At 39.8% G+C, this 15,450-nt stretch overlaps 3 protein-coding genes across 3 annotated transcripts; all 3 read left to right on the top strand.

Annotated features, from left to right (window-relative positions):
* The first annotated feature begins 781 nt into the window (after positions 1 to 781).
* On the top strand, positions 782 to 2,966 carry LOC103464282 (dynein light chain roadblock-type 1). Its single transcript, XM_008408270.1, has 4 exons — positions 782 to 880; positions 1,442 to 1,517; positions 1,802 to 1,969; positions 2,317 to 2,966. The coding sequence occupies exons 1-4, from the start codon at positions 878 to 880 to the stop codon at positions 2,358 to 2,360; spliced, it is 291 nt and encodes a 96-aa protein (XP_008406492.1). The 5' UTR covers positions 782 to 877; the 3' UTR covers positions 2,361 to 2,966.
* An 822-nt stretch (positions 2,967 to 3,788) lies between these two features.
* LOC103464281 (dynein light chain roadblock-type 1-like) lies at positions 3,789 to 5,674 on the top strand. The gene is made up of 4 exons (XM_008408269.2): positions 3,789 to 3,900; positions 4,114 to 4,189; positions 5,212 to 5,382; positions 5,469 to 5,674. The coding sequence occupies exons 1-4, from the start codon at positions 3,898 to 3,900 to the stop codon at positions 5,510 to 5,512; spliced, it is 294 nt and encodes a 97-aa protein (XP_008406491.1). The 5' UTR covers positions 3,789 to 3,897; the 3' UTR covers positions 5,513 to 5,674.
* A 1,485-nt stretch (positions 5,675 to 7,159) lies between these two features.
* Positions 7,160 to 15,152, top strand: map1lc3a (microtubule-associated protein 1 light chain 3 alpha). The gene is made up of 4 exons (XM_008408267.1): positions 7,160 to 7,460; positions 9,273 to 9,328; positions 10,987 to 11,093; positions 14,014 to 15,152. Exons 1-4 carry the CDS (start codon positions 7,421 to 7,423, stop codon positions 14,174 to 14,176), a joined length of 366 nt encoding a protein of 121 aa, XP_008406489.1. The 5' UTR covers positions 7,160 to 7,420; the 3' UTR covers positions 14,177 to 15,152.
* Positions 15,153 to 15,450: the final 298 nt, after the last annotated feature.

Genomic DNA, 15,450 nt, shown 5'->3' with positions numbered 1-15,450 from the left:
GAAATAACATCTTGTTCACTTTTACTTCTGTTATCTTTTCTACATTCCCCAATTTTTTGGACATTATAATAAAACCTCGCTTTCTCTCTTCTATCCCACTGTTCTTGCCATTTTCCGACGTGCTGTTCTCGCGCGACCTTCTTAATTTAATGGATCCAACTGACATAATTAAAAATAAAATCAGAAATATATATTTAGTTTATCCTTTTCCTTACAGATGCATATATTTCGCGTATATATAATAATAAATAATTTGTATTTATTATTATATATTCGCGAAAATAAAAAAGAAAAAGAAAACGTCAAGAAATATGTATATATTTTTGTTTTTCCTTCTCTCTCGTTGTCTCTCTCTCTCTATATTCCTTTTTGATTTTCACATATATGGTAATTCACAGATGGTAATAATTTAACTTAAGAGTATAAGAGTATCAATATTAACAACTGTTTATTTTGTTTTAGATATGTGTTCTATAGTTTTTTTCTAACTTTATTGTACATTTTTGTGTTAAATGGATTTCGTGTTCTGCACAACCTTTTTTCTCTGTTACACATATTTTCAGAAGAGTACTGGTTTCTCAAAATATTTTCAATTGTGTTAAGATTTGTCTGGAAGAAAAACCCCGAATTATTTAATTTCGTCACATCCAAACACATTCTCAATAAAGCATAAAAGCTCAATGTTTGTATACCCTAAATGTTTTAAATAGATGATAATCATAAAAAAAACAGAATAAATAGAAAAGAAAAAAAAAATCTTAACGGTTGACCGGAAGTTGTTTTATCCTAGTTACTGACAACTTCCGCTAATTCCAGTTAGCTTTTGTTCTGAAAGAGGATCCGTTTCTGTCACAATTTTCCCCCTATACGCGTTGAAATGGTAAGATAGAACACCCGGATTTAGTACTTATATGAATATCAGCAAGTTTTATCGCCACCTGTGGAGATGTATTGATTTATATTTGCAGGTTTGACAGGATGCTAACTATGGCTAGCATATAAAAGCTAGCCGGGCGTTGCCTGAATTCAGAAAATGTTGATTTCTTATTATTTAACTGTTTTTACTGCTTAGTGACTTTGGTTTATGATTGAGAATGTTTTATTCTTAGTATTATTGTTTATATTTATATTCTATATATAGTAGCAATGTTATCAGAAAGGGTTATTTGTAGCTGTATTGTTTTTTTCATTGTTTTAGTTTTGTTTATTACCCGTTCCTTGTTTTTTTTCTTCTACACACACACACACACACACACACACACACACACACACACACACACGTGCTTAATTACTAATTTTAATTAGAAACATACATTGTATATGTGTTATTGTTGTATAATTACAGCAATGTGTTTATTGATGTCCCTTAGAAGAAAGAAGGGGGTTTGACTTGCTTTGGTTTCTGGGTTAAATGAAGCCACCTGCTGTTTTTGATTTTCAGGCTGAAGTTGAAGAAACTCTGAAGAGGATCCAGAGTCAGAAGGGAGTTCAGGGAATCATCATTGTTAACTCTGAAGGTAAAACTCTTTAAAGGTAGAATGCAGAACAAATGTAGAACATTACACATTTAAGAGAGATAAATATTAAACTTTATCAGGTTTCCAAATGGTTTAAATCAGTTTAAATAACAGTTTTGAAATGCTTTGTGAACATCTCTGACATATTGATTGAGGTGTTGTGTTTTCTGGTTAAAATGATCTCAGAATAAGATTTCAGTCAAACTTGGACTTATTAAAATGCTGCACTGGATGCACAACTCTGTAATCTAATTACATGTTTGATTTGCAAATGTTCCTTCCAGGAATTCCTGTCAAGTCTACCCTGGACAACCAGAGCACGGTGCAGTACTCGGCCTTGATCCACCAGCTGGTGATGAAGGCCAGGAGCACCCTGAGAGACATCGACCCGCAGAACGACCTCACCTTCCTGCGGGTTCGCTCCAAGAAGAACGAGATTATGATCGCTCCAGGTGAGCCAGACCTTCCTCCAGATGTGCTTTGATTTCAGGAGAAAATCATGATTGGACATCTGTATCTGATGATTCGTATGGAGGACCAAAACTGACATATTTAAAAATAAAAGCCGGATTATATAGATTTTTTTTTGTTTTTCCTTACACATGCGTTTGACAAGAAATGTATATATTGTTACATACATTTCTTGATAAAAAATCAAGTGTAAGCAAAAGGAAAAACAAAAATATACATAATACTCTTTATCATACACATTTTCATGGCAGTTTTGGTCCTCCATAGATTCCCAGCCTCACCGCGGCGATCCGGTTCTGAGCGCTGATCCTGTCTTGTTTCTCCTCAGATAAAGACTATTTCCTGATCGTCATCCAGAACCCTTCAGCCTGAAGCTGCTACTGATCCTCTTCTCTTCATCTCCTGTCTGAATTTAAACGGCCAAACTGTTTTCTGTTTGCTTGCTGAAAGAGAAGACCCTAGTGTTGGTTCTACAAGGACAGGAACTGATGGAGGATGAAATTGAACCGATTGGGGATCGGTCTGACGTGAGATGGTCCAGATCTCTACTTCCTTTTTCGATCATTCCAGATCGCTCGTCTCTTAGCTTTCCTGATTCTCTGCTGTTGTCTTTGTGTTGATTTCACTGATGAAGACGTGCACAAAGTAGGAAACATAAGTTTGGACCAGAACGTCTAGAACTCCAGAGGTTCAGTTTGATGCAAACTTTGGGTTATTTATTGTTCTGTCCCAGAAACATGTTGAAGTATTAAACATGTGAGCTGCACTACATTCACTTCTCTGTTCGTTGTTTTCAACAGAATAAAGAATAGAGAAATGCAATGATAATTTATTGGTTCAAATTATTTGTAATAATTTCTAAAACAGCCCACAGAATAATGTTACCATTACCATGTGTGACAGTTGGTACTATGTACTTCACCTTGACTCCTCCCAAGCATTTTGTCTCATCTGAAAATAAAACTTTTATCCAGAAAACATTTGACTTATCAATGATTTAAGAGCTTAAAGTTCAACAGGATGAAAATAATTAAGTGATCATCGATGAACCGATACGTTTGTGAATTATTTCAGACATTTTACAAATTTATTTTATATAACTTGTGGTTTTCTAAAAGATTTTTTTTAACGTTTCTTGCTTATGGTGAACGGAAAGTTCTATTATAATTAATTAAGGTTTAACATTTATTAAACATTAATTAATGTGGCACAGTTGGTAGAGCTGTTGCCTTGCAGCAACTGGGGTCTTTCTGCATGGAGTCTCCATGTTTTCCCTGTGCATGGTGGGTTTTCTCCAGGTACTCCGGTTTCCTCCCACAGCCCAAAAACATGACTGTCAGGTTAATTGGCCTCTCCAAATTCTCCCTAGCTGTGAGTGTGTGTGTGTGTGTGCATGGTTGTGTGTCCTGTGTGTCTCTGTGTTGCCCTGAGACAGACTGGCGACCTGTCCAGGTGACCCCACCTCTCGCCCGGAACGTTAGCTGGAGATAGGCAACCCTCCAACCCCACAAGGGACAAGGGTGTAAAGAAGATGGATGGATGGTCTCACTGAACAAACATTGAAGAAAATAATAAAACTAACAATCATGACAGTACGGGCAGTTTTTTGGGGGCGGGCAGTTGTTGACAATCATGGAATTTATTCTGAAAATAAATTTAAATTATTATCGTGATAACCATAATAATGATAGACAGTACCATAAATGCCCACTCCTATTTTCGTATGTTTATCAATTGAGTTTTCTGACAGTATCGCAAACGGAAGTTAATAATTCCTGATTCGCATCCAGGACTGTGAACGCACCAAAGTAGCCGTTGGGATCGAACCTTACAGTTTCCTGTCAGTAACGGTTCCGTTAAAGGTCAGAAGATTCGGTTGTGTTCCCGATTTCTACAGCTAAACGTTAAAATGGTAAGACAGAACACCGCACTGTGTTCTTTTTTGTAAAATTCAGGGTTTTATCGCCTCCCGTTTGAATGTGATGCTTTATTTTCTGGGGTTAGTGGGATGCTAACTGCGGCTAGCAGAGAGAAGCTAGCAGCTGGTTAACAGTTTAATGAGCAGCGGTGTTTGGGTTGCTTTGGTTTCTGAGTTAAACGAAGCCACCTGTTCCTCATTTTTAAGGCCGAAGTTGATGAAATAGTGAAGAGGCTCCAGGCTCAAAAAGGAGTGGAGGGAGTCATCATCGCCAATTCTGAGGGTAAAACTCATGGTTTTAATTAATGATTATTTATATCTGCTGAGTTCATGATCACTTGTGATTTGAGATTTCTAGTTCAATGCTTTATTAAAGGGTCTGCATTTAATGATTTAAAAGGCAGATTTCTGACTTTCTCAAGTCAGAAATCTGAAATGCTTTATAACGTAAGATAGTTGGGGCCACTGAAAAAGACCTTTAAATTCTGAATACTCTGAAAAATGTCAGTATTCTGATATTAAAGTCAAAATTCTGTAGAAAAAAAATCAAAGTTGATTGGATTTTGTTTAAAAATATATATGTAGTCCCCCACCCCACTTGAAAAACACTGACCTAATACCCAGAAATCTAAAACTTTTTGAATGTTCAAAGGTACAGAAGATGATTCACTGAAAAAAAATTGTTTGACAAAAAAGAAAAAAAAAGTCGCAATTCTGAGTGATGTCAAAATCTTGTGGGGGGGAAAAGCAGAAATAAGATTTTTGAAGAATTCCAACCTTTTTCAAAGTAAAAATTCTGAGGAAAAAATGGGGAAACCATTTAAGAAAAAATCCAACTTTTTGAAAAAGTTGGAATTCTGGGAAAAAGCCAGAATTCGTAGAAAAATGTAACATAAAAACAGTTAACAGTTAATAATCCAGAAATAAAAGCAGAAATCTGTCGGAATTCTAAAAAAAGGCAGAATTTTTCTTTCTTTCTTCTTTTTTAAATAAAAGATTAAACTCTGAAAAATGTTAGAATTCTGAAAAAAAGTCAAGATTCTGAGATTAAAATAAGAATCCTTAAAAAATCTATATATTTTTTTTGTTTTTTTGTTTTGAGGAATTATACTTCAGGGTGAAAGAGTCAAAATTTGGAATTCTGAGAAGAACATCCAGAATTCTCAGAAAAATTTCAAAATTCTTAAAAAACATTGACAAAAAAAAGTTACAATTTTTACATTTAAAATGTTATAAGTAGTGGTCTTTGTTGCCATGTTATTTCATGGTGTGTAATCTGATTACCTGAGTGTTTGATCTGTCCAGGAATCGCCATCAGGTCCACTCTGGAGGACCAGCGCAACACGGTCCAGTACGTGGCGCTGATCCAACCTCTGCTGGTGAAGGCCAAGAAGATGCTTCAGGAAATGGATCCCTCGGACGACTTCACCTACCTGCGGGTCCGCACCGAGAAGAACGAGATCATCATCACTGCTGGTGAGGTCCAGACGCTATTCTGAGCCATCAGAACCGGGTCCGGATCTGTGGAATTAACCTCCGTGTTCTGGCTTTTCTCTCCACAGATAAGGAATATTTCATGGTTGCGATCCAGAAGCCTGCACCCTGAAGTTGCTTCTTCTTTCTCAATCTTTAATCTTTATTGAAAGTTTGTATTTTATCATCTACACCAACAATATTCAACGTTTCTTTAAAGATGGTAGATCTTGTTTGTCCCAGGTTCTTGTTCTAGTTTGCTTTGCAGCGATTAATAAATTTTGCTCCCAGAGGATCTGTTTTTTTAAGTGTAATTAAGTCCCGCCACCAGACAAATTTAGAACAATTTCTACAAAGTGGGTGGAGCCAAGATACAGTGAGGGGCGTGGTCAAGATAAAAAAGCACTGCTGCCCATTATCCACATTGCTCTATTTACCAACTTTTCAGACTCTAATCCTCTTATATTGGGTTTTTTGTAATAAACTGCCAACATCCGTTTCTCAAATCCAAGATGGCAGACAGACAAAAAAGGATTGCTGAGCATCTCAGGAGTATCCAGTCAGTACTTCTGGAGTAGAAGAACTCTGGGTAAAATAAATATTGGAACATCAAGTAACAACTCAAGAATACATCTAGTCATATATTTTATAAATATCAATTTTAAATATAGAGAAAAGATAACTGGTCATCCATTAAATTGGACATTATACATTTATGCATCACTGGACATATTTCAACAGCCATTGATATCATTAATCTGACAATAGTTTTATAATATGCACCACAAACTGTCTCATATTTTACTGCATAACTTGGAGATTTTGGAAGAAATTGGAGCCATAAACATGTAAGTCGGTTGAAGAGCCTATGAGATGGTGGAGCAACAAGTCCAGTCTAGCATTTCTGTTATTTAGAGTGGTTTTCAGTCAGTCTTCAAAGGTTTTTTTGCGTTATTTTTCTCTTTGCTGTGGCGCGCTGCACTAAATAATCTCCAGGTTTTATTTTGTTAATGGGATTGTTCTACAGTGGCCGTGCATCTATGGAGAGCAAGTAAAAGAATCCTCTGTTGTGCACATCCACAAAGTTTCCGGATGTAAACAACAAAATGTAACGTATCTTATATGTAATTCCAAATAGTCTGAACCGATTGTTAGAATTAAAGCTAAGCTATAGCTAATTATAGCTCCGTGCTCTGCTAGAGCACAAAGCATAGCGGACCCATGGCTTCCAGACAACAAAAAGAAAAAATGTGGACACTTAACCAATCTGCGAGTAAAAGATACATGAACAAAATGGCTGCTACTGCGATCGACCCATGTGAGGGATAAATATGTCAAGCTGCCTCCGATTTCCTACTACGACATAGTTCACTTAGTGAACACAAATAGTGAGCTTCGCAGCCTGAAATCTATACAATCTGTTTAAAAGTATTTGAAAAGGATTCACACACTCTGGATTCCGAGGTTCTGCCGACTGGCAGAACAAGTGAATATAAGCTACATATCTGTCTTAGCTTGCAGATAAAAGCTACATTAGCTAAGATAATTTTGCTAGTTCAGAAAGTACTACAGTAAATATCACTGACATTTATCTTAGTATTACACAGAGGAGGGTAGAGTACTCAAAAACTGTAATTGAGTAATAGCTATAGTATACTTGTATGGTTTATAAGTTAGACAGACACGAGGCTAAAGCTAATTCTAAGCTTGTGGCTGTTGTCATAGCAACTGTCAATTACAAAGTTCACATACGTGCGACTTCACATGAGAACTGTGTTTTGGGTTGAGGGCCCCGCGTGAAAATCTGCTATAGCACAAAGCATAGCCATCCTTTATGGAGGATGAGGAGAGGCTTGGCCAGCAGCTGGACCTCTCTTCATCCTCCAGGAATAAAAGGTGCGCGTCCCCTTTAAGAGCCACTGATGACCTCACAGCTTTCCAGGCTTTGTTTGTCCGGAGCAGCCGCTGATCCGCAGACGGACCTCGGAGAGCAGCGGACACCGAGCTACAGCCCCCTCTTTCGGACCCATCTGCAGCAGCCATGCCGTCCGACAGACCCTTCAAGCAGCGGAGGACCTTTGGTAAGACGGCGGCCCGGAGCCCGGCCGGCGGGCCCGAGCCCGGCGGTGGGTGCCTGTAGGCCGGGGGGGATGCGTTGCTGTGGCCGTTGGAGGCTCCAGGCTAAGAGGGGACGCAGCGTAAAGCCCCCCCGGAGGTCCAAATGAACCACCAGAAGCGTTTTAAGCGTAAAGCAGGGGGATATATGTGGGTTCTGGTGCTTTAAGGTTCGGTTTGAAGGCTAACGGCCATCTGGGTCAGTGTGACATCAGGCCCGGACCCAGCGGTACCATCAGAACCAGCAAGGCTAAAACAACTGGACTACTGGTTCCGCTCAGTGTTTACTGGGGAGGGGAAAAACAACATGTGCTGACACTTGATCCCGTCACGCGTGTTCTGTGGTTCAGTTGTAATCTGATTCTGGTGGAGGGGCCCAGTTTGGACTGGGAGGAGCCCAGACTCTTATAATTGCATAATGGGCCTGATCCAGAGGAAAACAGCAGAACCGGAGGAATTGCAGGGGTTTAAAGGTCAGCTAGACTCTGGTTTTAGCTGCAGGATCATGTTGGACTTGAACGGGAACCCAGCAGAACCGCCTCAGTTTCTGTGTTTAGGATGGTAATCTGTTATTTTTAACAGCTGACAGGAACATGAAGGCCGGACAGCTGATCCAGGTTCCGGTCCAGAGTCCAGGCGATTTGTTTACCTGCTGGGATACAATTAAATGATCCTATCTGGGTTTAAAACTGGACCTGGCAGCGTCCACAGACCGGGTCGGGTCAGAACGGCTCGGTTTAATGTATGTGTTCGCTTTATTTACGGTTTAACTAGTTTAATGCCAATTCTATTCAGATTTTTTGTTCTTTGCTTAATTCAGGTTTTATTAGTTTTATTTAAACAATTAAAAAAAATATTTCTAAGTTTAATTCCTGGTTTATTTTTCCAGTTTTTGTTATTTTTCATCCTGGTTTTAATCATTTAGAAAATAAACTCAGACTTTATCCTGATTTTATCCCATCAAGCAATGGGAAGGGTTCCTCTGCCTACATCTCCCAGAATGCTTTGCGTTGTACCGGTCCGTCATGGTGAAGAGAGAGCTGAGTCAAAAAGCGAAGCTCTCGATTTACCGGTCGATCTACGTTCCCACCCTCATCTATGGTCATGAGCTTTGGGTCATGATCGACCAAATCCCGGATACAAGCGGCCGAAATGGGTTTCCTCCTCCGCAGGGTGGCTGGGCTCTCCCTTAGAGAGAGAAGCTCGGTCATCCGGGAGGGACTCAGAGTAGAGCCGCTGCTCCTCCACGTCGAGAGGAGCCAGTTGAGGCTCGGGCATCTGGTCAGGATGCCTCCTGGACGCCTCCCTGGTGAGGDGTTCAGGTCCCACTGGGAGGAGGGGACGACCCAGGACACGCTGGAGGGACGATGTCTCTCTATGGCCTGGGAACGCCTTAGGGTTCTTGGAGGAGCTGGAAGAGGGAAGTCTGGGCCTCCCTTCTGAAGATGCTGCCCCCGCGACCCGACCCCCCGGATAAGCGGCAGAAAATGGATGGATGGATGGATATTAATCAGATGGTTCTGATCCGACCCCCCTGAATCTGCTGCAGTGGAACCAGAACAAAGAGCCCATTCAGATTCCAGAGTTTTCCTGAACTTTGATCCAAGCCTGATGTGTTTATGGGGCATTGAGTATTATGTGACTGGTTCAAAGAGTTCTGAGGAGGACGCAGCATGGACGGGTCTGCAGCTGGTTCTGGTTCATCTGACTGAAACGTTTCTAATGGTTTTATTGGGATCAGAACCTTGGTTTGACCCCTCCTGCTTTTCCATCCACAGCTGATCGGTGCAAAGAGGTGCAGCAGATCCGGGAGCAGCATCCCAACAAGATTCCCGTAAGTCCCCGTCTCACCTCTCTCATTGATCCTGAATCGGGCCGTCTGATCGGAATCAGAACAGAACCTTGAAGTGTCCGTTTGCATCCGTCTGATTCAGCAGCAGGGAGTAACGCTGCTGAATCAGACGCCTCTTTCGCTGAACATTTAAGCTAGGCTGAAAATGCCTAGCTTACTTATGCTGAAATTTAGTTTCAGCATAAGTAGAGCTGAAATTAAATTGGTAATCAATAAATCGTTAAGTGGCATAAACAAACAGACTATAAAAAGTCCATTTACTGAAAGAACAAAACAATCAGAGCAATAATGAAGCTAAAACTCCACAAAAATAAAAACATTCAGCATTTAAACGGCCAGTGTCATGTAAAATCAACTTTTTTAGCTTTACATCATGTTATGTTGTTTTCTTACCAAAAACAAACCTGGAGCGTTGCTTTGAGTCTTTCATGTATGTTTGAGAACTCCTTTAATCGCCATGGCAACCATTCAGCTGTGCAAAGCGCTCTGTTGGACCTAGCCCCTCCTTTGAGGCGCAGCTCCTTCAGACTAGCCAGGATCAATTAGGAGACAGTAAATGCTGTCTTAGCATTCACACCTCACCAACCCAACCTGACTTTTTTTTTTTTTAAACCATTTTAGCTGTTGAAACTGCTGAGCTCGTTGTAGGAGCTGCTGCTCAGAGCAATGCTGGTAAAAACTTTAAAGGGTTAACAAATGAGCCATGTTGGGATGACTTCCTGAAAGAGCAGGAGCTTCTTAAAGAGACAGAGTCCCAATTTCATGGTATTAAATTACGAAATCAAATTTCTTTTAAATCATATTTTTTATATTATACATGGTATTTTTATAACAACTGAAGGTAACATAGATACTTGATTATGTGATAAAATGGCATTATCTGTAAATCTGTTCTATCCAGAACTCCTCTAGTTGCAGGTTTAGCTTCATCTGGTTCACTTTCTGTGAATAAATGTCCTATTAAGGACTTTTTTCCATCCAATTATTAATTGCTTAATTAGTCCTACACTGTACTGATGTTCAGTCCAGCAGAAATGCCAGAGCCTTTCACATCTTAATGGATGTTTTAGATTATTTATTTTAAAAGAAATGTATTTGTATATTTCTTAAACGGTGATTCATAACTAATGTCTTGAGGTGAAAAAAAATGCAATTTAATCGCACATTAATTCCAATTTATTCTATTTATAAGTCTAATTAATTTTACAATTAAAATGTTCCTATCTTCTGGAACCCATAAGAGTACTGAGTCGTTGACTGCACAGCCGTGCCTCTGACTGAGCGTGCATGTGGTGACAGTGGAGAGGAATAAAAAGTAAATCCGTCGATCCAGTCTCTTCTTTTGGTTCAGGAGTAATTTGAAAAAAAGTGTCATCCTCATATTTGGTTTTCAGTTAATTACGCAGAATAAATTTGATTAAATCTATCAATTTAAAGGTGAAAACATGTTGGCAAAAACTTTTTTCTTTTTTGCCTTATTTATTCATTTTCCTTATTTACAGATTTAATAATCCACAAACAGCTTCTATAATTCGGACTAGAAGCTTTTATTATCATGTATGTTATTTAAAGTTGCTGTGAATATTTGCCTGGATTGATTAACTGTCAGGATCTTTCCTGCTCCTGTTCGCCCCCTGCAGGTGATCATCGAGCGGTACAAGGGGGAGAAACAGCTTCCTGTTCTGGACAAGACCAAGTTCCTGGTTCCTGATCACGTCAACATGAGTGAGCTGGTGAAGATCATCAGGTAAACATTGTCTGCCGCTCCAAAACGCTGAGATTAAAACTCAACTGGTTTTCACTGTCCTGATGCACAGAAACCGTTTTAGTCAGACGTGGATTCATTTATCTGAATGAAATTAAAGATTGATGATGAAAACACTGAACTCCGGCATGGCAAAGCGGAAACTAGAGGAAACGCCAATAACAAAGTCTGACACTCAACTTAAACTCAATAAGGATGTAGCTTTATTAGGCCACCGAGGACGTCAGGAGACCCAACAAATCGGCACCCAACGGACGGATTTAAAAGCCCTCTATGGATGGTGCAGGTTTTCACACTTGATAGACCGGTTGACTCAGTTGAGTGGGGACAAAATTGTAACATTTGCTACATTTTTGCTTTCACACAGCACCGTCAAACATTTCAAACTAAGAAGCTGTTCCGCTCTTGGCCTGTGGGGGCGCTGCATCAGTAACCATTGAAGGAAACGACACAAAAACCTCTGGAGACATTGAGAGCAACTTCCTTCTTCAAATGGAAACTAAAATGGAGGTGTCAGAATTTAGCAGTTGGAGTTCACTTCAACCGAACCCAGATCGAGGTTTGGAGGTCCAGAGTTAGCTTAGCATTCACACCTCACCAACCTAACCTGACTTTTTATGGGTTTTTTTTTTTTTTTTTTTACCATGTTAGAGCTGTTTGAAAGTTCAAACTGTGATCTGTTTAACGTCAAACAATTCAAATTTGTTGCATCTCTATATGTGACAGATGTCTAATTTCATGGTGTTAAATCAAGAATATTTATTAATATTTCTGTTGTATTCAGCATTTTTAGGTAACATAGTTACTTTATTGTTCTATAAGATACCTGGAAAGCCAGTGGTGGGAAGTAATGAAGTACAAGTACTTTGTTACTGTACTTAAGTACAATTTTCGTGTATCTGTACTTTACTTAAGTAGATTTAATAATGGATACTTTCTACTTTTACTCCACTACATTTTACAATAAGTATCTGTACTTTCTACTTCACTACATTTCTACAAAAGTCTCGCGTTACTCGTTGCATCCAAGTCGCATTGAGCTTTTTTTCCGTTAAAATGTGAAATTCAGGGATTTAAGGTGGCGCCGTAAAATCCAAGCAATAACGTGACTTAGTGTCTGTTGTCACCCATCGGCTCCACCTTTACTCACACGCGAATCTCCCAGACATGCGCAGTGGTTTCCTCTGAGCGGCAGAAGGTGTCTGTCTAATCGTCAGTAATATAATAGCGCTGCATAAATCATAAATATGGCGACATGTAAAATCAGCAGCGCTTCACTTTCACAGACGGTGGGACTTGGTCCATCTTTTAGCATCACTTGCAGGAAAGCTTAAAGAAAGATAAGCTCCGTGGACGTAATGCTAGCAAAGCTAGCTGTACTGAGATACATATGTTGCATCCGCGATGAAGAAAAGTTGTCACTAATGCGCTGAATTATCGTGTGTTGACTGAGGTGTCGCATATATGGGACAACGCTGTGATCAAAGTCTGCAATATAGTGATTTGACATTCAGGAACGATCGGATTCTTCTGGACGGATCTTTACTAAGTCCTAAAGGACTGAAGCCTCACTTAGAGCCGTTCTTTGTTCTTGTGTACACTGCAGTAGCTAAAAATATATATACATGTGTGTTTATATACATACACACATTTATTTAATGGCGGAATAAGTAAAAGTTGAATGTATGAACGCAGAGCATGCTCAGTGATTGATTTTGTCTCCTGTCATGGTGGCAAACATTGCAGCAGGAGGGAGGGTGAGAACAGTCACCTCCTTCTGCTTGGTTACTTCTTGCTTGTTGAGCCATTGGACAGTGTTCATAGTTGAACGTTGTTTACCGTTAATTGCTATGTTTCATGGTTTAATGGTGCAGACAGTTGTGGTTTCTGACATGAGCATTATGGGCAACCGCCCAGGGCGTTATTTTTCTAGGGATAGCAGGAGACCTCTGCGGATTGTAGCACAACAAAAATGCCATGTTTCTTAGTTTGCTGCGGATTGTAGCACAACAATCAGCAGCAAAACAGAATGAAATGAGTTTTAATTGATACTGGTCAGCTCTAAGTATTTAATATCTAGGTGTTTTTATGAGAATGTGGATCTTCCAGATTAATCTAAGAGCCAATTTTGATAGGTACACTTAATTTTATTGTCATTTAACGCCGAACCCGAGACCAAGACCAGGTCTCGGGTTCGGTGGTCTTGACTACAACTCTGCTACGTGGCTCCTTGGTTGCATGTCCCCCCTCCCCCCACACACCTTTTTTCCATTCCCTTTCAGTTGGATTTCTTTTTATATAAATGTCACTAATGAAGTTCATGCTATGTTAGGACAGGAGACAAAATGTTTCCATCCCTGAAATTATGATTCATAGAATCACATATCAAAGTCTAAACTGTTACAGAGAATAAACACAATAAGAACATGTTTAATCTGTGGTAGTGTTAATTAAAATGGCACATTTCTGATGTATTAAAATTAAATACGATCGGCACACTTAATGATATTAGCGATTAGGTAATGCATTCAGCAAGTACTTTTACTTTTAATACTTAAGTATTTTTAAAAGCCAGTACTTTTTTACTTTTACTTAAGTAAAATGTTAATGTGATACTTTTACTTAAGTACATGTTTTGAGTACTTTCTCCACCACTGTGGAAAGCACAGAATACTGCCCCTTTAAAACTTGTATGATGGTTGGAAACGTTGCTACCGAGTCACAGATGAAGTTACTTTTCAACTCCCTGCTCAGTATTTTCAGCGTCTTCTTCCTCTAAATCGCTTTATCATTAAATAATGAAAGTTTTGATTCAGTTTGGTTGTTTGCTGTGAAGCTGCAGGAAGTTAGCGTCGTTATAAAGTGATGAAGCTCAACCTCCTCCTCCCCCCCCCCCCGCCAGGCGTCGGCTGCAGCTGAACCCCACCCAGGCCTTCTTCCTGCTGGTCAACCAGCACAGCATGGTGTCCGTGTCCACCCCCATCTCTGAGATCTACGAGCAGGAGCGGGACGAGGACGGCTTCCTCTACATGGTGTACGCCTCGCAGGAGACCTTCGGCTGCTAGGGAGGAAGAGGAACAGGAGAATGGGATGTCCTCTCCACCTTCAGACTCTTTAGTTTATTCAGTTCATTCAACACAAGCTGCAGACGCCAGCAGAGGGCGCTCTGCTGTTTCTCCACACACAGGCAGAGAGCTCTTTATTTTGAAAGAACACAAACTGACCAATCACGTTAGAGAATGTAAAGACGTCGTCTCAAACACTAAACATGCATCTCCGGCTCATTTCAACCCCTTTTAATTGAACTCTTAGTTTTATTTACAGCCAACATGGAGCTTAACCTTTGACCCCGATGTGCAATATTTCTGCCCTCACTCAGCCGTAAGCACAACATCCCAGCTTTTAGTGCCGTAGATTCCCAGGAGCAGCGAAAGCCTCGCGCTGAGTTCAGGGCCGGTCGTAGTTCTTAGTGTTCAGAGCAGAGTGACGCTGCAGCTTCAGGGAGGAGGAGGAGCCACTGTTAGAGGTGAGGAGGGCGGCGCCTCCTGCTGGTCAGTAGAAACACTACAACGTTCAACAGAGAAACCTGTTTAATGTAGGAACTGAATGAGCTTTTTGTTTTGCACATGAATCAAACAGTAAAATGAGGCTCGTTTCTTTTAGGTTATTTCTAATAATCATCTTTTTTTGTACTTGCTCCCACTCTGCCTTCTTTAGCAGGAATTTATAGAAAACCTTTGGTTCTGCACTACAAACCCTGCATGTTTTCACTTTTTTATAGAAATGTTAACTGATTTTATGCCATAAATGGTTTTCTTTTCACTACTAAAGACTTTTTTTAGATGTTTTTTTTTTTTTCAAACCAAAAACATTAACCTATGTGTGTAAAGCAAAGTGTGCGTCATATAATCAAGCTGTATCACCATGTTTTTCTTTAGGCTTCCACCAGGTGTCGCTGTTTTCCGCTGGTGTACATAGATGCATTGCTGCGAGTTGACTCAGAGCGTTTGCCAGTAAATAAAAACAAAGCTTTGAAATGTTTGGAGGTTTAATTTTTACACAAAGCTACAGATCCTGCTTTTGGTCAGCAGAAGGCGCCAAAAGCCACCAAATTTGACCCGTCTTGGAGATTAAGAGCAGAGAAATACTGCCACCTACAGGTGGGAGTTAGTATGAAGACAAATTTTTGCTGGAAATTTGCAAATTTAAATTTTAGCGCAAAATTAAGTACGGGAATCTGTTTTTGCTTGAATTTCCAAAGAAAATTTTATTCAAATTAAATTTGCTTCACGCAAGGAAACCAAATAACTTTATAGCCCAAAAATCTGAGCAAACCAGC

This window comes from Poecilia reticulata, linkage group LG5 (assembly GCF_000633615.1).
Source record: "Poecilia reticulata strain Guanapo linkage group LG5, Guppy_female_1.0+MT, whole genome shotgun sequence".
Classification (NCBI taxonomy): domain Eukaryota; kingdom Metazoa; phylum Chordata; class Actinopteri; order Cyprinodontiformes; family Poeciliidae; genus Poecilia; species Poecilia reticulata.
This window is presented reverse-complemented; position numbering and strand designations above follow the sequence as displayed.

Excerpts from the sequence above, each read along its gene's own strand:
- LOC103464282 (XM_008408270.1), top strand. Across the intron at positions 1,518-1,801 it reads CATCATTGTTAACTCTGAAG|GAATTCCTGTCAAGTCTACC; the intron begins GTAAAACTCTTT and ends TGTTCCTTCCAG. Across the intron at positions 1,970-2,316 it reads CGAGATTATGATCGCTCCAG|ATAAAGACTATTTCCTGATC; the intron begins GTGAGCCAGACC and ends GTTTCTCCTCAG.
- LOC103464281 (XM_008408269.2), top strand. Across the intron at positions 4,190-5,211 it reads CATCATCGCCAATTCTGAGG|GAATCGCCATCAGGTCCACT; the intron begins GTAAAACTCATG and ends TGATCTGTCCAG. Across the intron at positions 5,383-5,468 it reads CGAGATCATCATCACTGCTG|ATAAGGAATATTTCATGGTT; the intron begins GTGAGGTCCAGA and ends TTCTCTCCACAG.
- map1lc3a (XM_008408267.1), top strand. The coding sequence starts at position 7,421 with ATGCCGTCCGACAGACCCTTCAAGCAGCGGAGGACCTTTG. Across the intron at positions 9,329-10,986 it reads AGCATCCCAACAAGATTCCC|GTGATCATCGAGCGGTACAA; the intron begins GTAAGTCCCCGT and ends CGCCCCCTGCAG. Across the intron at positions 11,094-14,013 it reads GAGCTGGTGAAGATCATCAG|GCGTCGGCTGCAGCTGAACC; the intron begins GTAAACATTGTC and ends CCCCCCCGCCAG.